Consider the following 25,732-nt stretch of genomic DNA (forward strand, 5'->3'; position numbering starts at 1 on the left):
AAAAGGGAAATAGGTCTGGCTCGAGCTAGATTCAGCGTCTCTGTCGGAGAATCTTCGTGATGGCATGACGGATGATGATACCGGCTTTCTCGACCTCCTTCTTGGACAGGCCGGTGGTAAGACAGACCTTGAGAGCAGGGGGGGCAGGGGCATATGTCTGTTTCGAGATGGTCTCATCGGGGACGGGTTTAAGTCGGGTAATGAGTACTCCATTGGCTAGCGCCTCATCGATGATGTCTTGTAAGATGTGGTGCTGATCCTCGATGGACAGACGTTTTGACGAGACAACTTCAGGCTTCAGCACGAGCATCATAACGGGGTTCTCTGGAGCACTGGTGCAGTATACCCAATCGCTTCGAGGATCAAGCTGAGCCCACATAGCCTTGATATTCTCCCGGAGCTGAGTGATGAGCTCGGGGCTATTGTGCAGCAGGGAAATAGTCTCACTTGCTGTCGTGGCTAGCAGGGCCGTTAGGGCAGCAGAGAAACAGTAAGCAGAGGCCGATATGCGTTGATGGTTGACGATTTCTTTAGAGCCAGCGCAGAAACCACCGCCGCCGATAAATACTCCAGCCAGCGAACCGATGATCATATCGGCTTCCGCTGGATCGACGTTTTGGTGTTCAGTGATACCACGGCCAGTTCGACCTAGCACACCAAAGGAGACACTCTCGTCGAGAATGAGTCTAAACTTATATCGAAGTTTCAATTCGACCTGCAGAATTTAAGTTAGCTACTTCGTTGTTTACCAAGATCGGCTCAAAGGGAATAAAGTGCGACGTACTATCTTGGGTAAATCACACATGTCGCCTCTATCCTGAAACAACCCTTCTGTGATAATAAATCTCCTTGTCAATGGCTTCTTTGCCTGTTCCTTTGTAATCTTGCTCAGGACGCGTTCAAGATCATTCATATCATTATGCTCGAACCATCGGACCGTGCTTCTCGAGATCTGGATACCTTTTCGGATAGCGTGGTTAACTCCTTTGTCAACAACTATAATATCACCACGCTTTGAAAATGCCGGAATCACACTGGAGATTGTCGAGAAGGCCTGAGAATAGATGATACAAGCCGGAGTACCGAGAAAGGTAGCAACATCCGCCTCAGTCCGCATATGCACGTCTTGTGTTCCATAGAATCCGGGGGGACCACAGGGCCCAACTCCGTAAGTGCGAACCGTCTGAATAGCTTTCTCTTTCAAGGTGTCATTCGCAACGAAGTTGTAGAAGTTATAGGATCCAAGATTTGTGACAGTTCGTCCGTTGGCGAGTTTGGATTTAGGGCCGGTAGGACTAAAACAATAGTAAGCACCAGGTTCCATCCCAAGGCATGACGGAATTGCTCGGCTCACCCAGTAAGCACCACCCGTTTCTCGATATCCTCTTCATCTTGCGTTGTTGAACTTGATACAAGTGGCTCAGGTGTCCAGTCATCTACCAGGTCATCAATTTCCTATAGCACATCACACTTGTAAGCAATTATCCAAAGGTAACAATACGATGAACACGGGAACGCATACCTCCTCCGAAAGAGGAACAAAATCACGCTTTGTAGAATACTTTGGCGCAAGAAGATATCTCACTGCGAACAGGAAAAGAAAAAGCTCCACGGCCGAACGGACTGGGTCATTCTGATAGCTCGACTTGATGTAGCGGAGGAAGATAGCTGAGCCGGGGACACGCTGAAATTGGTCGGCCAGGATATGGAGGTATTCAAGAGTAAGTCTCTGAGTCTCCTGGAGGTCCATCATGTCCTGACACTGTCCCCTTTGCTTCCTCAGTATTGTTCTTATACCCTTATCGACTGGGTGGGAGATTAGGATCCGGGGAGTATCGAGAACGGAAACACCGGCAAGCGAAGAGAGGCTGTAAAAAGTGCCAATTAAAGAGGAAGCACTTCAACCAGCTAGGGCATAAGGTAGGGAGTGATCTAGGTAGTTCGAGGTCGCTTGAGCTGTGACGGATGAGAAGTATTTTCCTTTTTTTTTTTCGAGCTTGACTTTGAAAGCAGGAAGGATGAGATCGTCACGTGATATTAAGGGGCTTCACGAAACTATTAACGGTTTATTGACCAGGGGATGCCAGGGATGCCATTGATATGAAGGACGAGGGCTTGGAGTACAATTACTATGTTCCATATATAAAACTGGACATGTCTTTTTTGAATTACAAGTATTATTCAAACTAGAACAAAGGCAAGACACCCAGATACCGTAGTAGAAGTAGGACATTAGTCTAATACAAGGCCGAAGCCCGGACAGAGGGTGTTTATTGATCAATAGGGGATAGGAAAATAGGAAACTGACACAATCCAACTCCGCAACATTGAAAAGAGAGAACTAAAAAACACAAAGAGGAGCGTTTCATTCCATTATAGAGGTGGCGAGAAATGCAAAATGCGAAAAACGAGGAAACACAAGATAGAAGGGAAAAGGAAATACCGTACATAATAGGTGTTTATTTTCGCCTACAGCCTGGGCAAAGTTCATGACATGATTCTTTTTTTTTTTTAGCACACCTTCACCGTTATATGGCACGTTGAAGGGTGGTTTAGGGCGAAAGATGCAAAAGATGAAGAATCGGGTGCTGATTTTAGAAGCGGAAGAGCTTCGCGTTGCCAGTGCTTTCCGCACCGCCACCACTTGCGGCCTTTCCGGTGTGGCTGGAACTTGTGTCGTTGTTGTTCAGACCACTAGGTTGCAGCAACTTCAAGGGAATGTTCGATGGAAGATTGATCTTGAGACTCTTCATGATTAGTGGGCCAGCAATAACAATCGCGAAGACGAAGAACATGGTGAAGTAGAGGATGGCAAAGCGGATGACACGGCGCTTGCGAAGTTTCGACTGCTTCAGAGAGTAGATTGGAGGGCGAATTTGGCGACTATGAAGTTGTAAGTATATATAAAAAAAATATATCAAGAATAGAGTTGGGAATTCACTTACCTTGGCCTTAGCCAGAAGAGAATTACGGAATGACCCTTATCAACATATGGAATACATAAGGCCGGAAGCATGAGTATCAAGATGACATGGCCAAGGATGAAATCTGCCGCAAACATGCCGAGTTCGGTGATCTTGCAGAGGAATTCACGGCCAGGTTGAGACAGAGAGTGCCATCCCATACCGTACCATTTACCGGTCCACCAGGCAATATTAGCATCATCTTGTCGGAACTCTCTTGTCAATGCAAGGCCGATGATGAGCTTGAACACAAATCGCTGAATAGCAGTCACGGCAATCATTCCAGCGAGAGTTCGGCTGAATGAGAAGCCCTCAAGGAAGAACATAACTTCAAAGAAGATCAAGAGGCCAACAACGGCGAATCCGTGGGCAATAGCAGCGAGGACGGCACCGAATTTCTTGCAGCACATACTGAGAACAGGACCCATACAACAGGCCATAGCGAACATGACTAGACAGACACCTGCATTGAGCGCAATTGGGCCCAGAGCGACAAGACCGACTCGAATGAGAGAGTTGGTTCGATCGATCTTTGCATTCGGGTTGTTCTCCTTTCTAACTCCAGTTTGTGCGTTGATGAAAAGGTATGGGATGATGGTCACGGCGACGAGAACCAGTGGACCAATAATTTCACTGAAGAAAATGTTGGTAAATTTGGCTCGTGGAATATCACCAGACAGTTTCTCTGATGGGGAACCAAGGACCTTGCGCTTGTAACCTGTGATTCGTGTACGTGAGAGACGGCAGTATGCGATCCAGGACGAGGCATGCGAGCGTGAGTTACCACGAGATAGCCATCTCAAATAATCACGGTAATCAATGAAGAAGTCATTCCAGGAGAACTGATGGGGATTGAAAAGGAATGGTGAGATGCAGAGTGCGAGAAGCGATACCCAGAAGTACAGTAGGCCAGGCAACCAGACCGTAGCAGTTGCGAATAGAAGCATCATCAGTGACCGTGCGCCTAGGTAGATGGACGGGCCAGCGAAACGTGAGTAAAGGATACCGAACGGAATACGAGCAGTAGCGAAACCACGACCAGTACCGATATATCGAGCACCACCAAACGACAAGTTGTTGTGCAAAGAATTGGCGTAGATTTGACAGACGAACACTTCGAAAAGAGGAGAAAAGGATCCAAAATGCTTGGCCAAACGGGTTGCCGCTCTCCAGAATCCACGCTCTGTCAATTCTTGAACAACCAGCGGAAGGAAGGATAGCAAGAAAACGATACAAATAGACAGAATACAACGGTTCACCCAATCTTTGATGGGATTGAGGTCAGCGCATCCAGTTGGCATCAGTTCGTCAGTGATTGGAACACCCTTCTTGACTTGACATAGAATAGTTTCATGCTTCAAGGCTCCCAGATTGATAAGACAGATCATAAATAGCTGCACGGACAATATGATGAAGATGTTGTTGATGTGGAAACCAGGATGGGCATAGAAGAAGGACAAGAATCTGTCAAGGGGCAACTGGGTTCCCAAATAGTAGTATTCACGCGAAAGCATCTGTTCGCCCATACCGGTTCCGATCTTGGTGGTGAAGTTAAGAATGGAGCCAAATCCAAGATCACGACCTTTACCGCACTGGTAGTACTCGCAGTGCTTAATGCGGCCACCGCGGAGTAAGGCGTTCATACCAGCGTAAATATCCTCGTTAAGATGCAGACCTTTTTGTGCCTTGGAAACTCCACCACGGGTATTCATGAAGATAGCGTTCAGGAAATCAGGATGTCCATAATGCAGCTTGCCACCGATCTGAGCAAGAGTACGAGCGAAGAGAGTACCGAATGTTTGTTCCTTTCCAGCAGCAACGTCACCGAGAATACCAATGTTTTCAGAGAAAATATATTCACGAGCTCCGAGAATGGCAACGGGGTCAAAGTTCACTGGTGGCAGGCCTGGGGTATATGGGGAGATATTCTCAGTGGTCATTTCTTCAAACTCAGCAAGCACACTTCTAATCTTCAGGCATTCTTCCAAATAATTGTCCTGGTTGGCATCGATAAGCTGAATGTATTCACCACGGTAGAAGATAATCGCGTGATTCTGGTTATCAGACTTTCCATCACCAAGAATCGGGTTACCAGAGAGCTGGACTCTGAACTTAGGTCGTCGAAGCCCATTTTCCAGGATCTCAGAGTGTCCGTCGATAAGAGCAGAGAACAGTCTTGGTTCTTCACCTTCATTAACCGGGGGTTCTTCATCCAGATAAGCGATCTGAAGGTCTGGGTAGGCGCGAAGCAAGAACTCGGTATTTTCACGTTCCTCCTTGTTAAACTTGGCAAAACGCTGCATGGAAACACAAATCTTGAATTTGCGGCGAGCCATGCGCTCAAGTTCACGTTCTAGTTTATCAGAGTTACCACCAAACATTTGGACAACTTCGGGATTCTCAACACGATATAACAGTTTGATAGCACGGCTGTAGTTCATAAATCCAGAAATGGTGCGGTAAAGAGTTTGAGAACGGAGGGAAGCCCAAATACGTGTTCGGAGGGTATACTCAGGAGCGGCAGACTTGAAACCAATGCAGTAGAATGGAAGATCGTTAATCTTGCTTTTCTGGGCATCCTTAGCATTCTTCTCGTCATCTCCATTGAACTGGGAGGTCTCATCAGCTAGAATCTTGGTGTCCTTGACGAAGCAGTCCCATTCGTGTGGGTGCAATTGCTTGAGATATTCCAACAGGGTAACACGAGAGTATGGCTCATCTTCACGAATAATCTCACGGAGGGACAAGAGAATCTTTTCACCGTAATGGGGAATCAAAACAGTGAAAGTTGGCATGTTATCGACAGGGACGGGTTCAGGAATTGGAGTAGACAGAGACTGAGCAAAGAAAGAAATACGGCGTTCAGCTTCGCTAAGAGGTGGGAAGAACTCGGTCTTGAAGGAGTGATCTTCCTGTGAAACGAAGAAAGTTGGTGCTCGGAGAGTACGCTTTCCTTCCTGCTCGGATGGGACCTGGTGGTAGAGTAGCTTTTGAACGTGGTCGATGGCAAGGAGATGCTCCCTATACATAGAAATGACAACGGCATTCCACACCTGCGAGATAAGAACCTTGGGCTTATACTTGATCTCCATATCCGTGGTGGCAAGGACCTTGGAATAGATACGCTTGGGTAGACGGGAGAAAATGTTTCTCCAGGGTGTCCAAATCGAAACACCGAGGTAGAAAGATCGCGCAACGGAGAAGATTGCGTTCAAGATAATGTACCACAGATAGGTATCCAAAAAGAACAAGACTAGATCAGTGAAGAACATGAGTCCAAGGAGGATTTGTGGCTGGTACTTGCAAAGAAGATCCTTCAATATCTCATCACCATGGCAGATACCGATCTTCGTGTTCGACAGAATTCGGATTGGATCTTTCAGCGAAAGAGTCAAGAAGACATAAGACTCGCCAAGTTTGGCTCCGAAGACGCAAACCCATAGTCCGTAGGACATCCATCTATCATTGCCCTTGAGTCGAGGGTAGCTTGCAGTGAATGTCTGACTAGCAACGTATTGGCGAGAGTTTCTCTTAAGATAACTTCCAAAGAGGCCGCCAAGTGGCATTACTGAGAAGAAGACGAACGTGATCAAGGCAATGAAAAATTGGGCAATTCCGAGAGCGAGCGCGATCTTATCTTTGCCTGCATCCTTACTGATGAAGAAGACGTAAACACTGGGTCCAAGATTGACAGCGAACACAGCAAGCAGGAAAAGAAGTCGTTTTGACAGATGCTGTGCTCCGGCCCATTGGCGAGGAACATAGCACCATTCAGCGAGTGTAGCCCAGACATTAATAAAAGCAGCAATGGCACCACCAAGACCCACAGCAGACCAGATGGCAGCAGCTGGTGGGGATTGATTTTCTTGCTGTGTATAGCCCTTGGTGTAGAGAGACTGAGAGTTGTAGGCAGTGTAGAACCAGAAAGCAGTGACGTGAATGATCCAGATACGGTTGAAGTTGACCACCATGTGGAACCAGGAGCGGGTTTCCTTGTAAGTCTTGAAGAACACCTTTTTCCAGTTGACATCCTTGAGCTTGTTCCATCGTTCAGCTGGTGGAACGTCAACCAAGCGAGTCTTGTCCTCCAAGACGATGCGCTCAATGCCTTCTGGGTACCAGAACAGCTGGTTGCAGTCATCGTAACCAATAATCTGGGCATGATCACGTTCACGGCGGACATATTTGCCATCGACAATTTCGTAACCCTGATCACGGCAGTACTGGTACAATGGAGTGATAATATCATTAAGGTAGGTGAACTCCGGAACAGGCTCAACACGATTCTGACATTCGGGAGAGCGCAGATAGTCATCGGCGCACTTGAAGATGAAGCAGAGACATTCGGGCATGAATCGGGTTTGGTTAGCTTCACCCCAGCAGAGCAGGTATAGAGCAATCTGGCGGGCTCTGTCATGCTGAGACATGCGGTTCATCCTGGTCTTCCATCGGTACTCCGCAGCCTCGAGACTGTTATCGCCTTCTAGAGATTCCAACGTCTCGGCCTCATCCTTCTGCTCATCTCCGCCTTTCTTCTTGGCGGCCTTTCTGGCTTTTCGAGTACGCCTGTTGGTCTTTCCAAGTTTCATGTTGGCAAATCCAACAGCGTCGTCAAGGTCAAGATGGGCGGCAAAGTACCAACGACGGTAGTTGGCATTTTCACCACCAATGTAGTCGGCGTGGAGGGAGAGCAGGGCCTGGTTGGGAGTCATGCGGGAAGCTCTCGAGTCGAGCTGTACCATGAAATGATCATACATGTTACGCATGCTGTCACGCTGGAAACCGAATTTATTGACCAAGTCCAAAAAGATCTCTTCGATCTCCTCCTTCGAGAGCGGGATCTGAGCGTCAGAGGTCCAGGCAGGGTATGGCTCGCGGGATCTTTGGCCCATTGGGAGAGCATCAGTTCCGTAGATGGGGGTAGCAGCTCCGGACGATCGATTGCCGTAGGAAATCTGAGAAGACGGGGGTCGGTAGCCTCGTCCTCCCATCTGGCTCTCGCTGTAGCTGTTGTATCGTTCATCACCACGGCCATAGTACTCGCCGTCACCACCACGGGCATCAGACCTCATGGTGAAGTCACTGAACGTCTCCGAGTCTTCCTCCGAGTCATGTGGGCGACGTCTTCCACGACCCTGGTTGTGGTCCCCCGCTCCTTGATCATAGTACTGGTTGTCGTAGTAGTCGTCCTGGTAGTACTGTTGGTTGTTGTCGTAGTAGCCATCCTGAGGATAGTGCTGAGGATCGCCACTGTAATGATCACTTGGAGCAATGCCATTTCAATTAATGACCCGACTAATTCAAAACTACGGGGTTTCAAATGGACGGAGGGGAAGAATTGATATCATCCACTTACGCTCTGTCATAGTAGCCATCACCCTGTTGGTGCTGGCCTTGGGGATAATCATATTGGTCGTAGTATGCTCCTCCTTGCTGGTCGTGGTAGTAGGCATCGCCCTGGCCGTGTCCGTGGCCGCCGTGGCCGCCGTAGCCATCGTCATAGTGGTCCTGCTGGGCACCCTGAGGGTGCGGGTGGCCAGACATCGTGAGATCGATGGTTCAGTTCACAATCACAAACTGAACAAATCACTTAGTATTTATTCTTCTTCTCTCGGAACTGACGGATACAAAGAGGCCGACTCACCTTAACAGGTATCCATACAGTTGACTTGATAGCTCATTCAAAGGAGTAGTTGACTAAACGGGGTGGTACGCAGAGACGAGATATCGCGACGTGAAGAACAAGAGTCGTAAAAAAACAAGTTCGCTAAAAAACGAGAATTTTCGAGGTCTTAAACAAGCGATTGTATGCAGCTAGTATTGTTCCTCTGTCTCTTCTTCTCCCTTCAGTCTTTTCGCCTGTCGTGAATGTTGGTTGTTTTTTTTTTTTTTTTTTTTTTTTTTTGGCCTTGTCGAGGTTGGAGGTTGTTTTTTTGGGCGTTGCGGCTCTCCTGAGAGCAAGTACGACCACTTTTGACGAGCAGTCGAAACTCTCACTCTTCCAACCAGCAGAGAGAAGATCGAAAAGAAAAGAGCGTCAGGATAACTCGTTGCAGAGGAGACAGGCTCAAGTGCAAAAACGAGTGACTTTGTGCGAGGGAAGAAAGGAAGAGGCGAGGAGGAGAGGAAGGGGAGAGAAGGAAAAAAGGGCGGGAAGAGAGCGAAAAAAAAAAAAAGCAGGAGATTTGACGTGTCGACGATCAGCCTGCAGGAGATTTTTTTTTTTATTATTTTTTTTTTGGTGTATTTTCTTCTTCTTCTGTTTCGTTCCTGAGGACTTGATTCTTAATTCTTGCCCTCCCGTCGTTCTTCCATGGGCGTTTCTTCGTCGATTCTTCCTCTTGGTCAACTTTTTTTTGAGAAGATGAAAAAGAAAAAAAAGTAAAAGCGGTAAAATTACGAGCAGGCGCTTTTTTCCCTTGATCTAATCGTGTATTTATGCTTGATTACTGTGTATCCACAATACGATATCTATATAAAACGTAATAATACATACATACCCCGCCAAAAGCGCGGTATTGTCAGTGAAATACTAATACACGGGCAATGATACAGGGGCGAGAGATCCCCAGCCAACCAAGATGGCGGCCCCCTTAGCTCTGGCAAGCCTTCCATGATGGTTTCCCCCTGGCCCACCGACTCCTCCTGGATGATTTCCTTGGATGGCGCAGGCCACGCTGGGCTCGAGGCTGGTGAGTCCCCTGCCTGCAGTGGCCGAGATGGATGCAAGGGAGAAGGGCCAGGGCGCTTCGGGAAGCTATCAGCATAGCCTTGGACTAGTCTGTACTATGTACAGGGCATACATCTATGGGTGAATGGGCTTTTGGCTCCTGGTGGACTGATAGCCGTGTATGTACGTATATGGAGTACACATTGTGCCACGAAGATGGCCATTTCGGTTAACTTGCCACCTTAGTTCAGCCTGCATCCGGATTATCCAACTTCTTCGTGCAGAGAAGGGCCATCACTGGGGATTGCGATACATCGGCCCACCGCCAGATCTTGCCAGCCTGGGTCGTGGATGTGTTGCTCCTTTTTTGCTTTTTCCTCTCACTCTCTCTTTTCTTTCCTCTTTTTCGCAGTCTTTCTCTGTTCCCATCCTTCGACCCGGGGTTTGGTCAAGGGAAATAAACACCTTTGCTGGACCACGGACCCGTAATATTTAATATATTCCCCGTAAGGAAACATCTATGCTGTAATCGAGCCGTATTACATCCTCCAGAACCGCCCTCACGTCTGTCCTGGGGCCTCCACCAGTGTCTCACAATCCCAGAATGAGGTGGGGTGTTTGACATTTCAAGGCTCGGAGGGGCGTCGTACGCTCTTCCTTGCTGGCTGGCCGCTCTTTGCCACCGTGGTTCATGGTCTCCATCTGTCTCCAGCGTGTGGCGGTGCCTGCAGTAGTCGGGTTCTTCTTTTTCGAGGGTCCAGAGCGGGCAGTGGTCGACCTGTCGACGTCGTCGTCAGCATATATAAGTACTAGTCTCACTGCCTCTGGTGTCTCTCGTGTGTCTTGCCTGTCTCGCTGTTGTCTTGACCGGCTGTCTCTCGTCAGGCGTCTCGTCAGACATCTCCCACGCGTCTCTCAGGTCAAGCCGTCTTTCCAAAGAACAAACATCCCGTAGACGGCACATAGTACTATGTAGTCTGTAGACCAGTAGAATGCGCCTACATGTAAATCATCCTCCTCTCGCTCATGCTCTGGGTTGTTTCAGGAGTCGCCCCCCCTTTTCCGAGGAGGAAGCCGAAGAAGCCGTCCACGCAACCCCCTGGAAAAGCCGCCAACGTGACTTTTTTCTCCATCTCCAACCATCAACTCAACTTCTTCTCTCTTTTTTCCCCGTTTCAGAAACAAAACATTCACCCATCTTCAACCATCTTCTTCCTTACACTCGTTCGCGTTATTCTCCGGGGCGTCTACTTTTTTTTTCGTAACGCTCTTTTTTTTTTTGTTGCCCCCATTGCTACTCTCGCTTTTTATTCTCTGTTTTATATCTTCCTCGTTAAATGCGCATTTAAGATCGTGCTTTAGATATCATGAAGTTTTCCTCTATCATGGCCGCTACGGCCCTGGTCGCCGGCTCTGTTGTTGCTGCTGACCTTGATCCCATCGTCATCAAGGTTTGTCGCCGTTTTTTTCGTTGACTTGAAGGTCCAGGGGACTGACTTTGATATCTCGAACAATAGGGAAGCAAGTTCTTCTACAAGTCAAATGGCACCGAGTTGTATGTTGTCCTACATCGTTTAACTTGGCATCAGTTTGCTAATTCAACGGATATATAGCTTCATGAAGGGTGTTGCCTATCAACGTAAGTAGGAGACAGCGTCCAGAAGTCACATTATCATTTGCACCAACATCAAACCAACTCATGCCTGTATAGAGGACTACACCGGCAATGACGGCACCAGCGATAATCAAAGCTATCAAGACCCCCTCGCAGACGCAGATTCCTGCAAGCGCGATATCCCCCTCATGCAAGAACTTCAAACCAACACCATTCGTGTGTATGCTATCGACCCAAAGAAGGACCACACCCAGTGTATGAAGATGCTCCAGGATGCCGGCATCTACATCGTGGCAGATCTCTCGGAACCCAGCAAGTCCATCATTCGTGATGATCCCAAGTGGGATGATGTCCTCTACGAGCGCTACACCTCCGTCATCGACAACCTTGCACCCTACTCCAACGTCATCGGTTTCTTCGCCGGTAACGAGGTCTCTAACAACAGCACCAACACCGATGCCAGTGCTTTCGTCAAGGCTGCCGTCCGTGATATGAAGGCCTACATCAAGTCGAAGAAGTACCGCCCCATGGGTGTTGGATATGCCACCAACGATGACGCCGAGATCCGTGACGACATGACTGCCTACTTCAACTGTGGAAAGCCAGAGGAGTCCATTGACTTCTGGGGCTACAACATCTACTCCTGGTGCGGAGATTCCTCTTACACCACCTCCGGATACGATGTTGTCGTAAAGGACTTCAAGAACTTCAACGTTCCAGTCTTCTTCGCTGAATATGGCTGCAACAAGGTCCAGCCTAGAAAGTTCACCGAGGTCGCCGCCATCTACGGTGACCAGATGACCCCAGTTCTCAGCGGTGCTATTGTCTACATGTACTTCCAGGAAGCCAATGACTACGGTAAGCCGTGTTCCTTCCGGTTTGCGGCATGCTACAATTATCTCTTACTGACTCCTCCAAACAGGTCTCGTCCAGGTTCAGAACGGGAAGGCCAAGAAGCTTACCGATTTCGACAACCTAAAGAAGCAAATCAGCAAGGTTAAGCCTTCCGGCGTGGAAATGAACGCTTACAAGCCTACCAACACTGCTGCCAGCCAGTGCCCCAACAGCTCTGCCTGGAAGGCCAGCAGCGACCATCTTCCACCAACCCCTAACAAGGCCCTCTGCTCCTGCATGGTCAAGAGCTTAAGCTGCATCGCCAAACCCTCCATCACCGACAAGCAAATCGGCCAGCTCTTTGGAGAAGTCTGTGGTGCCGACAAGACTGCCTGCAAGGGCATCGACACCGATGCCACTCTCGGTGTCTACGGCGCTTACAGCATGTGCAGCCCCATCGAGAAGCTCTCCTTCGCTTTCAACCAGTACTATCAGCACCAATCCGCCAAGGGCCACGGTGATACCGCCTGTGACTTCGACGGTGCCGCCACCACCCAGAAGTCCGAAAAGCCATCCGGTGACTGTGCCAATCTCGTTAACCAGGCCGGCTCAGACGGTACCGGAAGCGTCACCTCCAGCCCCCAGAGTGGCGGCTCCACCTCCTCTGGTGCTGCTGCTAACACTATCCCCGCTCCAGCCATCAACTTCGGCATTGTCAAGCTCGGTGCTTACCTCTTCTGTGCCGTTCTTGCTGGCGCTGGAATGATCTTGATATAAACCAGTGGTAAAAAAGCACTCCTGTTCTCCGAACCATAGATATCAATAATACATGAGCCTTACCGTTGTCCATATCCATCAGACTGCTGACTTGTTCTTTGTCTTTTGCCCTCTTTGCTCTTCCTTGCACTGATTGATTCCCTTTTTCCCTTCCCTTTCTTAATGCTCACACTGGGTCGTTCTTTTTCCCTCCCGCTACACCACCTGTACGTACCGTAGCTTGTACTTGATTCCCATCACTTTCTCTATGAGTTTGTAATAATGATGAAAAACTCCCTCTTATACGTTACGGGAAGTCCTAACAGACAGATAAATTGATCAGTTTTTCCTTGTACCAATTTTACTTTCTATAATACATATATATAGGCTTTAGGCGCGTTAAATTGCCAGGGTTAAATAATTAAAGGAAACCTCCCGCGTAGCTGGCGAGAACGTATGAATTCTTTTCGGTGGTTGAAAGAAGCTTAAATGCGCTTCGTTGCCCAGCCAACAGCTTACTTCACAGAACTCCATCTTCCAAAAACTTGTGACGCTGAAGAATCGACCAGCTGATCCAATCGACTCTAGATATCCGGAAATCTCCTGTTTATGCCTGATGAGATTCTAACCTGGAGCACTTGATCTATCCCCTTCCATATTGCCTCCTTATACCATCAGTCGGTCAAATACCCAAACTTGGACATTATGGCAAGACTATATACAAAACCAAACGATGAGAGTAGAGTTGGGAAGACAAATGTTAGAAGCAGAGCCAAGGAGAGTGTAAAAGATACAGTTGCAGCTGGGAACGATGGGACGGAAGACGAGTTGCCATCCAGGAACACAGGCGGGAGGAAAAAGCAGAGCGGGAGCGAGGACAGCACTAGACGGACCACCAAGTCTCAGGAACACATTGATGACCAGGAGAAGTTGACAGCCCAGCTATCTGATCTATCCTTGACTTCTAAAAGGAACAAAAAGGTGCAGCCAGCAGGAGGGGTTAATCTAGAGCGCGGTGATGAGGAAGATGTGGTTAGAAGGCTTACTCAACTAAGGCTCCAGGGGGTTTGCCATTCAGATGAGGAAAAGGAAACAGAGAACAATATATCTGACAAAGCTGAGGACAGAGTCCAGAATGTCAAAAAGGGGGGGATTAAATATATATCTAGCCTTCCTGGAAGAAGATCTAGCGACAGTGAAGGCCAAGGAGAAGAAAGTATCATTGGGCCCACTGATGCAGATGATACCGATGGATTTGATTCATTGGATGATTTTATCGTTTCTGATAATGAATCTTTGGGCCTCTATGAAGATTCAGAATTTGAAGACGAAGAAGAAGAGGATGGTAATGATTATAAGGAGGACCTGAAAGAGAATGTTAAAACTCATCCCCCTAGCCAGACACATCTAAATTCAGACACAGAACCAGAGCCAGAGCCACAAAGTCGGCCACGCAGGAGGCTGATTAGAGGCAGGAGAAAACCAACCTGCTCAAGCTCACCGCATGCTCTAGGTAATGGAACTTGCGACATAGCTGAAAATACCCCAGGTCCTAGTGCAGAGCCATTGTTGTCTTCCAATATAGAGAACAACACAACTTGTCCTGCAGGTCAAGAGGAGACAGGACCAGATACAGACATCACAACAGATCTGCTATCGGACTTCAAACTCTTCCTCCCACCTCCAATATCTTCTACAGCTTCAGAAGACTTCAAAAATCAAAACAAAGCCCCTATGGACTTGACCCCTACCAAGAAAATGGGCAAAAGAGCCAAAAATTCATCTCAAGGGTAAGGCGTTTGCCTTTGATAATAACTTTTTTTAGTTGAGATTCTTCATTCTAACACTGCAAATAGAACAACCCAGCCTTCTCCAGAGCCTCCTCAGGAAAGGAATTCCCAGATGGGTTTCGTTACCCCTCCGACATCCCCTTCAAAACCTCGCCTTAAGTCTCCTTCGAAGTCACAGAAGAATCGTATTCCTCCATCCCCACATAGGCCTAGCATTGATATGTTTTGGAGCCAGGAGGTTGTCAACCAGTGGAACGACAAATTTTCTCCTCGAAAGACGCAAACTCCTAAGTTTCACAGACGACATTTCGACATTTTCTCGGACACCGATGAAGACGACGACGAGGAGGACCAAAGCCTTGGTAATCAGGATGACGACTGTATGATTGCAGATGTTTCTATTCCGAAACATTTAGGCACCCCTGATCCTGATTCCCTGGGTGACAAGCTACCGCTACATACTTCCCCAATTAAAAATAATGCTAGCCCAAGTAAGAAACAAACCAAAGCATCAGCATCGACCAAAAAAGCATTGGCCGCTAAAAGGCGGGAATTCGATGAGCAGAAGCATGCACTTGCTACAGATTTCTTCAACAAGTTGGATAACATGGTGACTGGAGGTGAAATCTTGAAACTCACCAAATCGGCTGGTGGTGTGAATATTGTTTGGAATAATAAATTGGCAACCACAGCCGGCAGAGCAACTTGGAAAAAGGAGCTGATCACGAAGACTAGAGATTCAACCGAGCAACAGCTCATTGGCTCTTCTTCGGCGAATCTCTGTTCTCCAAATACGTCCTCACCACACGCACCATCGGCAATTAACTCATTGGCTAAACCAAAACTCTCACCATCTTCAAAGCGTTCTTCAACCACTCGCTCAATCAGGCATAATGCAACCATTGAACTGGCTGAGAAGGTAATCGACTCAGAGGACAGACTGCTTAACACTCTGGCGCATGAGTACTGCCACTTAGCCAACTTCATGATATCAGGTGTTCTCAACCAGCCACATGGCGCAAGTTTTAAACAGTGGGCTAAGAAGTGCAAGACAGCACTGGACTCTAACCCAGAATACTCCGGAAAAGTGGAGGTTAACACGAAACACTCATACTTGATCAATTACAAGTACATGTGGTGCTGTGAGACATGTGGACAAGAGTATGGCCGGCACTCGAAGAGCATTGACCCAGCCAAAGTTCGATGCGGGAAGTGTTACGATGGGCAGTTATCCCAGGTTAAACCAAAACCAAGAGGCAAAGCAAAGGCGTAGAGAACGGGATAACGAGAATCTGAAATGTTTTTGAAAAGGCTTGGAGGTGGCGGGCGTGCAGTGTTCTCTACTGGAGCATTTTACTGGAGTTGTTGGATTCCTCTGTTTTAAGGTATTTTGTGTGATCTGGTAGAATAAGGCCCTTTCTCAATCAAATATATACCAAATTTAACCAGCCATTTCCTTATCCACGTCTTGTTGTAGTCGTACCAGATATTTTTCAAGAATTCAAGTAAAGTACCGAACACCCCTGGGAGAGAGTAAAATGAAAAGGGAAAGGGAATAAATCATAAGATGTTGATTTCTTACGTTAATATACATTTGGTTGATTCCTTTTGATTCTTTGTGATAATACGCTTTTCCTGTCTCCGTCCCTGTATTCCTTATTGCCAAAGTTGAAACGACTAATAAGTGGTGTTCATAATGTGGATATGTTGCACAGTTAACTCCCGAAGAGACTATAATCAACCACTCCCAGGGACCGCATCATGTTGGCCATGATTCCATGGGCGCGCATCTCCTCCTGGGCAACCGCACCGGGAACCCCAGATTCCTCAAGCATGTCGTGAGGAACGTTGATATAAACGAGTATATCAGTACCGTACTGAGCGAGCCGTACAAGGAAGAAGTGACAAGTAGACGTTGATTCACGTTCGGCCGCCGGCGCAGCAGCTGTTAAACCAGATGATGGCGTTGGTCCCGCATTTTGTGATAGCATGTTTGGCATACGCTGGCTATCGGAAAATTTCCCTTTCGATGTTACCAGTGCCTGGCAGGTATATGCTGGTGCCGGTATCAATTGGACAGGGTACGGCTTTGGCGAGTCGAGAATCTCATAACTGTCCCCGTTGGAGGTGCACATATCATGGAGATGATATAAGACGGCACTTAGGTCATCTTTATTGGCATCTAAGGTTTCCAACTGAGCTGCCGTCTCTTCTGGTAGAGTACATGAGTCTGGTTCTAGTCGTTCAACCAGCTCGATGATGATGTTGGTCTTTGTTGAGGTGGATCGGAAGACTTCCTGGTTATCTGGGATTGGATAGATGGACCTTTTAATGGATTGAGTCCGTCGTTCTTAGCAGGATGTCTCTTGTGTGCGTTGATTGATGCCGTCGTTGCTCATATTTGAACATATATCATGTCCACTCGAGGCCATGGTAGCAGCCCCGCCGCGGGGAGAATGCAGCGGCGCAAGATGCAACAGCAGTGATCAAATTATATATAAAAGCAATATAGAGAAGAAGGGGAATAAAAAGAATGATAAAACGAATTATATCTTACCCCATGTTTGTGAATCCCTTTGGTATCAGGACTTTCATCGCCCCGCCATACAACTCAGTAAGGGCATATCCATTGCCAGCCTCCTCCATCTCTGAAAAAGTAAGAAGCAAAAGACACACAAAGCTCCAAAGAAGAGCTCGACAGGTTAACAGACAGGACAAAAAGGTGATTCGATCAGCCTGGAGTCTGCAAACGAGAAGATTAGAGGTAGAGAACAAGCCTTTATATAAAAGTCTTTTAGAAGGTTTTCCATAACTATCAAACTACTTTATATTTGTCAGAAAGATTGGAAATGCTCCAAACTCCACGCATCAGCCTCTTCATCTCGGTCATTACACCTGATAGAGGATAGAAAGTGGAGTCCAGAGCGGCCGCGGAATAAAGGGATACATAAGTTATTCTCTTATTTTCACATTGGCTTCTTGCAGAGCCCAAGGCAGATGCGCAACCGAGCATTCTTGAGACCAGAGCGCAGGGCTGGTGGCTCTAACACCGCACATAAACCGCGGTTTATTGAGGGTCAGGAGCTGTTCCGTCACCGTCTGACGGCCGATTGGACGGGAAAGCAAGATAGGTATTGGTCGGACGGGGTGTAATCCTAATCTATAACAGCTAGCATGCAGCAGGCAGCAGGCAACAGTCTAATGCTAGACAGATGTGAAATTTGCGCAAGGTATTTTTACTGCACCTCCAGCGTGCTTGTTTTCGGTATGCCTACAATAGCAATTCCTGGGTTTGGGGCTTCGTTGATCTTTGTTGGCGTATTCCCTTCATACAGAGTATTAATTTAATTTACAGGCAGTTGGCAAGGAAGATGCATGAGAATATCTAATGCTTGCATAATGTATAATGACAGGCGAGGTCTCGACAGGGGGAGGCTCATGAATACGGAGTTGTATGTAGAGGAAACAGATATTCGATATGTATACTATGTAGGATTTGCTGAGCTACTACTAGGAAGGCTTTATTAATGACCATCCATGTACACGGTTGAAAAGAGAATAGTCAAATGTCAAGGACTAATTAGCAGTTCCGTAGTTGGAAAACTAATATTACACGCGGAGAATTACCCCATTCGGAGTAAGCCTAGCGGTAACCAATCTTCACCTGATATTATATCCCTACCCATGGAAAAGTCCCTTGCTATAAAGGAGAAGTCCGAAAGTCCTGCATCAACGTGGCCCTACAACCACGGCTAAACCCGTGATGAAACAGACTGGCCTCCTGTTTTACCAGGAACACCAGTTTGCTTATGCAGCAGGGATGAAAACGTGTTTGAGAACTAGGAACAAGGGGAGAACGCGGGTGTGTGTAAATATCATAGATCTAGCAGATATTCAGCATAGATGTCAAGCTCGAAAATCCGAAATCTAGAACCCCATTTGTCCCGGAATGCTTTCCGCGTGTAAGCACGGCTGGTAATCGAGCTGAAACTAACCAGCTCGACAAACCATCCCTTGCTCAATGCACGTTCAACCATCTTCAAAAATCCATCTGAATATTCTGCCTGGGCGGCGTCGCCAGTCGCCAGGACGATAGTCGAGGGAGTATCGGTATCCACGATACTCTCTAGGATCTTCAAATGTAGAATCTCGTCTACGGCTTGTTCCACCCATCTCTCGACTGGGAGTCGGGCATTCGTCTCAGAGCTGCTCGACTGATCATGGAGTGGGCGGCGGACAGCCTTATCTCCACCACTGCTGGAGAGTTTCGTCTTTCGCGGCGATGAAGGTTTCGCTTTGTGGACTCGTTCTAAAATGTTCGCCTCGTAACCAAGCGTCTCTGCTTCGTCGATGGCAGGAAAGCGATCAGAGCCAACAAGGACTCTTTTGCTCACCGGGCGGGCTCGTTCGAGCACGAGGGAAAAGTTCTGAAAAGATAGGGGAAGTCGACGAACTCGGGTCGTCAGAGGTATGTCTCTTGCCTTCTTGATACAATCGTGAAAACCCACCATGATCTGCAAGAGTGGTCAGAATAAGCTTTAATGATAAGAGTCAAAATACAACTTACATTCGACATATCTACGAATACGTGAATACCTGCAGGCGCCGTCTTCAGTGGGTAGCAGAGGTATTCACGTAGATTCCCATGGTGTAGGTTATTTCTAACTTTGGTATGTTTCTCAAGCAGTAACGAGACAAGGCCCTGTAGCCTTTGCGTTGTAGATCCAGTCAAGAGAGGCTCGACATGAACCATAGACCCAACAGTCCTCTTCCCCTTAGGGGTAGGAGCAACTTCAGGTATAGGAGCAGGAGTAGGCCTGCGAAGAATGCATTCAGGCGACAGTATAACGGTGCCACTGGCATCAGTTGATAGTGGCAATCCCGGGGAATTGCTGGGCTGCTGAGGTTGGAAGTTCTTGGCGGCATCTCGTTTGAGTATTGTCTTCTTAGCCTGAGTCTCTTTTTTCTTATGCTTCAACACTGTGACATTTTCTAGCATATTCTTCTTGCCACTGATATCGCAAGCCTTTTCGTGACCCGTGTCAAGGCCAAGCTTCGGTGGCGAGGCCTGGGATAAGAATGTAAAGAGGACGTCAAAGTCTCCAAGCTGAGGGTGTGGATCACTTTTTACGGCATCTATAGCAGCGGACGCCAACGTGCTATGACTGATAGGGCCGCTTGCGATCTGGTCCGGGCTAGAGGGGCGTTCATGGCGACTGCCTTCCAGGTTAAACGAGTGTAACAGGCTGATAGCCGGGGTCAGATCCCAGGAAGGCGGCGAGGTGTCAGGGACAGACATTAACAGCCAGAACTATAGAGGAGTTATTGGAGAGGTGCGCGGCCCGTCGCGGGGGGGCCAATGTAAAAAATTATCGTAGCGGGAAATGTGACGGCAAATGTTGGCGGTGGTGGGGAGGTAACAAGCAGGCAGCAGGGTGCCAGAGGGTGGCCGGACAATAGAAACTAGGGTTGAAAAAAATACTTTGCACGAATAAAGAAAATAATGACAAGAGTACTCGTCATAAACGGGTCTGGGTAGACGCCATGTCGCTGAGGCCTGTTGGTGGTGTTGACGATGGAATAGAGAATGACGCTGCAAAGAACTTGATGATGTCGTTGTCGGTGGAGCTCACGGACCGTTTTTTGTCTTTGACCCAAAATGGAACCTCGGCGTTCGGTTTGCGGAGAAACTATGATGCAAGAGTATGACTAATAGGTAGTATCTTGGCAATAACACGTGAGAAGTAACCGTATGTGACGTCATCTGAACTTTTTTTTTCGTCCCGCCCAGGATGTCAAGAAAGGGAAAACGCGAGCTCTCCACCGACAGGCATCCATCTAATGCTTGTCATACCCTTGGATACAGGCTTTGGGAAAGGCAGTGTTCAGTTCAAGATGCGAGTGCTGTGTACGTCATTTTTAAGATTTCACTCAATCTGGCCCGATCGTGAGGTCTATATAAAGGTCGTCGAGGTTCCTGACATGGCATCGTTTTTTCTTCATCACCACAGATATTCAATCTACTGCCAATCTTCCAATCTTCCAATCTTCACAAACGACTCAAATATAAAGAAGCTTCTTCTTTTAAAAAACATCATTCACAATGTCTGACGCTGGACGCAAAGATTTCCTTACCAGTATGTCTTCCTCTGATAAAAGCACACATGACCTCTTCTAACTGCTAGTCTACAGAGGCCAAGGAGGAATTGATTCCTGATTCCACCAAGTCCCAGCAGGACAAGATCGGGGAGGCTTACACTGACACCAAGGACCGCATCGCTCGGTATGTTCCATCAAATTATTCCACCCTTAGCCGTGGTGCATTGGGCTAATTTATTCATCAGTGGCCTTCAGCCTGATGACCAAAAGGGCACTGCCCAGCAAATTTTCGACAAGGGTCAGCGTGCCCATGATAACAACAACGGTGGTGCTGCCCAGACCATGTAAGCAGCCAATTGCCCTCGAGAAAGCCGCAGGCTCCATGCTGACACATATTCACAGCGGCGAAAAGGTCAAGGGTGCCCTCGGGATGGGCAAGAGCGAGTAAAGAGGATGAACCCTATATGGCGCATCGGTCCGCGGATTGTTCTTTTTGGGATAGTTATATGAAGGTTGAACGAACATACCTTTCATCGCCTATAAGTGTTGAAATACCAATTAGTTCATGAATATACTTTAATGCACAGTTACTATATATTTCACCATCATCAGGCTCCTTAAAAGGGACAAAAGGCATTGAACAGAGGTTCATCTTCCAAAATTCTGTTTCCGGGGTCCAAAGGGCCTTGCAAGAAGAGCTGTTATGGTAGGAGGAGCTCGGAAAACAGGAAATCACCACTGGGATAACCCCTTGTACCCTATAACTCTTTTTTTTCTATTCCGTGGTCTAGGTAGCGGCCGGCGGAAAATCTCATGTGGTATGCATCCAGAGGAAGTTCGCAGATTTAGTTTTCTGCCTTGATTTTACGTTGAGATCTCAAGTAGCCGCATATCAATTAAGCCCGGCATCATCTTGATCATTCTCTCATATAGTTTCCCAGCCTAACCAAGACACAGTATACACCCATCCCGTCTTAAGGGCTTAATAACGGAACAGCCGTCGCAACATTGAGGGGTATCTCAGGTTCATTAGCGTGATCCAATCGCGGATGACTTTAATCCGAAAGGTAGAGATTTTTTGGTTGTACGTCGTATGTGCTAAAGTTAGAAAGCATACTGCTGCCTTGGAAGAATCCCAGCATAAAATCAAACTAAGAAAAAGTACCTATATGTCATGATGTCAGGGTATAGCAGAGAAGGTTGATTGGTGGTGAAGAGCTTCAAAAGCAAACGCAAGGTTGAAGTTGGGTTGAGTGGGTTTGATTACGTAAACCGGTAACCACATGCGGATAAATGACGTCCCGGGCAATATTTGGAAAAACCGCCAAAGAGACGGCCAGAGTTGAGAGGTTGAGATATAGATAGCTTTGGCTACCAGGATGGCTGCTCTTCGTTCCGATGGGGCTGCTGCTGCCACCTTGTCTCCAAATGGCATGATGTCGCCACCAGTACCTGGTACGAATGTACCTCCGCGACAGACGGCGCTGGCCAATCGTCTGAACTCCGCGCTGTCAGCATCTTATGCGGATTCGGAGATCAGAGATGCCCTAGAGACTCTAGATAGTAGAGGGATTCAAAACACCGCAGAGACTCGACGAACCCTTCGACTTGATGTCCAGAAAGAAGTCATCGACTCCAATGGCAAGATAATACAGGATTTTGGCAGGGTTGCAGAGGTGAGATAGCCCACGTTATCCTTGTACAATAAGCTAAACTGATGAACCTCTTTTTTGGATGTAGCAACTCACTCGAATCAGCGATGTCATTGCCAATCTTAATACAATATGTCAGGATATGCGAAGTCGCCTTGCGATAGCACACCAAGAGACCGGACCGGTGCTAGAAGAAGCGTCCACCCTAAGGGCCCAAAAGGAGGATGCGGAGACGAAGCAGGCCCTACTCAATGCTTTCAATACGCACTTTATCCTTCCCGAAGAAGATGTGCAAGCTTTGACATCTCTGGCGGGACCAGTAGATGAACGTTTCTTCCACATCCTAAGCAGGGTGAAACAGATACACAAGGACTGCGAGGTTCTGCTGGGCAGCGAAAACCAAAAGTTAGGGCTAGATATCATGGGGCAAAGCTCTAAGAATCTAAACTCCGCGTTCTTGAAGCTATATAACTGGATACAGAAAGAGTTCAAGTCATTGAACCTAGAAGATCCGCAGGTCAGTGGCACAATCAGAAAGGGCATCAGAGTGCTCGCGGAGAGACCGAGCCTCTTCCATAGCTGTCTTGACTCCTTCGCCGAAGCTCGAGAATATATCCTCTCCGATGCGTTTCATCATGCTCTTACAGTAGCTCTGTCTAGCGAAGGAGGTGATGCGAACACAAAACCCATTGAATTTTCCGCCCATGATCCGCTTCGATATGTTGGTGACATGCTCGCCTGGGTACATTCTGCTACCGTCTCTGAGAGAGAAGCCTTGGAAGCACTCTTTGTCTCGGATGCAGATGATCTTGCAAAGGGTATGGAAGCCGGCATAAAGAGTGAGCCGTGGACTCGTGTAGAGGAAGGAGAACCTGTATTCGATGGCCAAAAAGCGCTGAAGGAGCTTATCACCCGAGACCTGAGCGGAGTTGCGCGCTCACTACAACAAAGGGTCGAGCTGGTGGTTCAGGGACACGACGATGCAGTCACGATATATAAAGTGATTAATCTCCTAGCTTTCTATGAGACCACCTTCAGCAAGCTCGTTGGGGCCGAGTCGATGCTGGTAGATACGCTCTCATCCCTACAGCGGTTCACAATGGAACATTTTGAATCTCTAATGCAGGATCGTGTCAAGGCCGCTTCAAATGATGCCGCTGGTCTCTTGCCACCGGATGATCTGAGTCCGCCTGAATACCTGACAGAATGCATTGAGAACTTAGAGCTGCTCATGAAAGCATATGACTCTTCCTTCGGCCACGAGGTGATCAACAAGGCGTTCCAGGAAGATAACAAATTCACCCCAATCCTTCAAGCAACCTTAGATCCAATGTTGGAGCTAACTGAGAAATCTGCCCGTTCGCTGAACGATCCCATCTCGCGAGTAATATTCCGAACCAACTGTGTCCTCGCTGCTCGAGCAGCGGTATCTTCACATGAATTTGCATCTGTAACCCATTCAGGTTCACTGTCCAAAACTCTCGCCAACCTACGAGCCGAACTGCACAAGTTCCAGCATGAATTCCTGCTCGAACAGTCCGGCTTACATACCCTACTTCAGGCCCTGGCCCCCTTCACCCCAGGCATCACGTCAGACAATTCAAACCTAGCAACCATCGCCAGTCTACCGGAATTCCAACCAGATGCCCTCTCCACTATCAGCCAGCAGCTAGATGACTTTTTACCAGCAGCACTAGTCGATGCAACTGATAATCTTAAACGTGTAAATAGCCCCAGTTTAGTGAAGAGTGTGACAGAGGAAGCTGTCGAGGCGTTCTCGAACGACTTTGAGTTTATCGAGAGCATGATCATAGGGGCTGACGAGGCTAATGGGAAGCAAGAGGATAGACGGGAATCTAGCGTTGACAGTGAGTCTGGGGAAGAACAGGAATGGAGCTTGAGAGCATTATTTCCGCGGACAACGGGTGAGATTAGAGTTCTCTTGAGCTGATGCATGTATATATGTGATGATTTAGTTGATGATTAGACGAATAAAGCGCTTGATTGGATGTTAGATTGGTATTTACCCGCCATCCATGCAATTATCTATCCTTTATGGTACAGTACTGTGTTTCAAGATATGTCATGTTAAAGTGATTAGAGCGACGAATGAGGTTGGGAAATCATATCTCCTTTCCATCCTTCCAAAACACCACGTCATAGGGATCTCTGTCCTGCTCACTGACATTAACCTGTAGGCTGTCGTCGCCCAGTATTTCTTTGAGAATTTTACCTTCCTCCCCCTGGACTCGCATGTGATCTGCTGCTTCATCCCGTGTCTTGCGCCATTCAGCTTCCAGCTGTTGAGAAAGAGCCTGTCGCATGTGAGATTGCAAATATCCCCGTTCAGAGTTAGAATGGGAAAGAGTAACCACAACCGAGCCCGCCTCGATAGCAGCTAGGGCGTCATGGTGACTTAGTTCGCCGGTGAGAAGAAGGTCAGCCACTGGACTGCCGTTTTTCATCAATATCGAAGACCCCGAGCCAGGGCATGCGGCTACCGTGATAATATTGATATCAGCTCGGGATTTACCCTGTGGGATAGCGATTGAGAAGCCAAGCTGTGGTGGAGAGCTGGGGAAGGCTCGCTTCGCAATGGCCTGAAGTATGTCATTTAGGGGAACCTGATGGTCGAATGTGAGTTTTCGGCCCATCCCGGCGCCTTGGAAGTTAGGTTCCGGTGGAGGGGAAGGATTGGGGTATATGGTGTCAATGGTCGGTTGAGGTATGGCTGGGGGCACGGCGCACTGGCACAGCCAATCTGCCATGGCTCCCGGGGTTGCATCAACGGCAGTATGTGGTGAGTATACGCTTATTCCCTCCTGAGCTAGTCGAAGAAGAGAGTGTTGTTGCGAATTGGCGAGGGTTATGGACTTGAGACCTCGGAATATTATTGGATCTGCCAGGCCGGAGCTCGTTAGCTTTCTGCATCCCATTTGTAGTATTTGTAGCAATTCGGGAAAGGTTTGAGCGGGTATCAAAGACATACGGTATGCAATGATGATAGAATATCCACGACTGATTGCCTCGTCTGCCACGGCCTTGGTGAGATCGACGGTTAAGAGGACTGAGTTTCTGAGCCGACGGTGGCGGTTCAACGGGGCTTCTAGAAGCACTTATTATAACGTTAGTGGTTATTACAACACAAAGTATGGAGAGAAGATACTAACAGCCAGTATTGTCAAAGCTCTTATCTGCAAGACATTCTGGATAACTGTAGCAGCATTAGCCCTGTCCCATGGCGGATAAGGAAGCCACCTACATTCTCTGCATGCATCTGACGACCGCTGAGGAGAACGGGGAGCAAGTGGTAGCCATCCTGGAAGCCTGCCTTATAGCAGCAGCAAGCATTG

The 25,732-nt window shown here is 47.8% G+C and overlaps 10 protein-coding genes across 10 annotated transcripts; 5 read left to right on the plus strand and 5 right to left on the minus strand.

The window, feature by feature from the left end:
- Positions 1–31: 31 nt before the first annotated feature.
- Positions 32–1,750, minus strand: MCYG_03243 (serine palmitoyltransferase 1; the record flags this gene model as incomplete). The annotated part of the gene is made up of 4 exons (XM_002847691.1): positions 32–715; positions 785–1,295; positions 1,355–1,455; positions 1,523–1,750. The coding sequence occupies 4 exons, from the start codon at positions 1,748–1,750 to the stop codon at positions 32–34; spliced, it is 1,524 nt and encodes a 507-aa protein (XP_002847737.1).
- Positions 1,751–2,594: 844 nt separating this feature from the next.
- On the minus strand, positions 2,595–8,507 carry MCYG_03244 (1,3-beta-glucan synthase component GLS2; the record flags this gene model as incomplete). The annotated part of the gene is made up of 3 exons (XM_002847692.1): positions 2,595–2,883; positions 2,946–8,225; positions 8,320–8,507. The coding sequence occupies 3 exons, from the start codon at positions 8,505–8,507 to the stop codon at positions 2,595–2,597; spliced, it is 5,757 nt and encodes a 1,918-aa protein (XP_002847738.1).
- An 894-nt stretch (positions 8,508–9,401) lies between these two features.
- Positions 9,402–9,866, plus strand: MCYG_03245 (uncharacterized protein; the record flags this gene model as incomplete). The annotated part of the gene is made up of 4 exons (XM_002847693.1): positions 9,402–9,445; positions 9,519–9,709; positions 9,760–9,782; positions 9,831–9,866. 4 exons carry the CDS (start codon positions 9,402–9,404, stop codon positions 9,864–9,866), a joined length of 294 nt encoding a protein of 97 aa, XP_002847739.1.
- A 1,152-nt stretch (positions 9,867–11,018) lies between these two features.
- On the plus strand, positions 11,019–12,859 carry MCYG_03246 (beta-1,3-glucanosyltransferase 3; the record flags this gene model as incomplete). The annotated part of the gene is made up of 5 exons (XM_002847694.1): positions 11,019–11,084; positions 11,151–11,188; positions 11,247–11,272; positions 11,345–12,106; positions 12,171–12,859. 5 exons carry the CDS (start codon positions 11,019–11,021, stop codon positions 12,857–12,859), a joined length of 1,581 nt encoding a protein of 526 aa, XP_002847740.1.
- A 684-nt stretch (positions 12,860–13,543) lies between these two features.
- On the plus strand, positions 13,544–15,901 carry MCYG_03247 (HMG box-containing protein; the record flags this gene model as incomplete). The annotated part of the gene is made up of 2 exons (XM_002847695.1): positions 13,544–14,628; positions 14,695–15,901. The coding sequence occupies 2 exons, from the start codon at positions 13,544–13,546 to the stop codon at positions 15,899–15,901; spliced, it is 2,292 nt and encodes a 763-aa protein (XP_002847741.1).
- A 442-nt stretch (positions 15,902–16,343) lies between these two features.
- MCYG_03248 (conserved hypothetical protein) lies at positions 16,344–17,274 on the minus strand (the record flags this gene model as incomplete). The annotated part of the gene is made up of 2 exons (XM_002847696.1): positions 16,344–16,953; positions 17,186–17,274. The coding sequence occupies 2 exons, from the start codon at positions 17,272–17,274 to the stop codon at positions 16,344–16,346; spliced, it is 699 nt and encodes a 232-aa protein (XP_002847742.1).
- A 1,229-nt stretch (positions 17,275–18,503) lies between these two features.
- MCYG_03249 (conserved hypothetical protein) lies at positions 18,504–19,927 on the minus strand (the record flags this gene model as incomplete). Its single annotated transcript, XM_002847697.1, has 2 exons — positions 18,504–19,142; positions 19,196–19,927. 2 exons carry the CDS (start codon positions 19,925–19,927, stop codon positions 18,504–18,506), a joined length of 1,371 nt encoding a protein of 456 aa, XP_002847743.1.
- An 804-nt stretch (positions 19,928–20,731) lies between these two features.
- On the plus strand, positions 20,732–21,313 carry MCYG_03250 (conserved hypothetical protein; the record flags this gene model as incomplete). The annotated part of the gene is made up of 4 exons (XM_002847698.1): positions 20,732–20,765; positions 20,821–20,911; positions 20,973–21,071; positions 21,130–21,313. The coding sequence occupies 4 exons, from the start codon at positions 20,732–20,734 to the stop codon at positions 21,173–21,175; spliced, it is 270 nt and encodes an 89-aa protein (XP_002847744.1).
- Positions 21,314–22,106: 793 nt separating this feature from the next.
- Positions 22,107–24,330, plus strand: MCYG_03251 (conserved oligomeric Golgi complex component 6; the record flags this gene model as incomplete). The annotated part of the gene is made up of 2 exons (XM_002847699.1): positions 22,107–22,403; positions 22,468–24,330. 2 exons carry the CDS (start codon positions 22,107–22,109, stop codon positions 24,328–24,330), a joined length of 2,160 nt encoding a protein of 719 aa, XP_002847745.1.
- Positions 24,331–24,502: 172 nt separating this feature from the next.
- Positions 24,503–25,697, minus strand: MCYG_03252 (UPF0135 protein; the record flags this gene model as incomplete). The annotated part of the gene is made up of 3 exons (XM_002847700.1): positions 24,503–25,494; positions 25,550–25,593; positions 25,642–25,697. The coding sequence occupies 3 exons, from the start codon at positions 25,695–25,697 to the stop codon at positions 24,503–24,505; spliced, it is 1,092 nt and encodes a 363-aa protein (XP_002847746.1).
- Positions 25,698–25,732: the final 35 nt, after the last annotated feature.

The sequence above is a fragment of the Microsporum canis genome, genomic scaffold (genome assembly GCF_000151145.1).
Source record: "Microsporum canis CBS 113480 supercont1.3 genomic scaffold, whole genome shotgun sequence".
Classification (NCBI taxonomy): Eukaryota; Fungi; Ascomycota; class Eurotiomycetes; order Onygenales; family Arthrodermataceae; genus Microsporum; species Microsporum canis.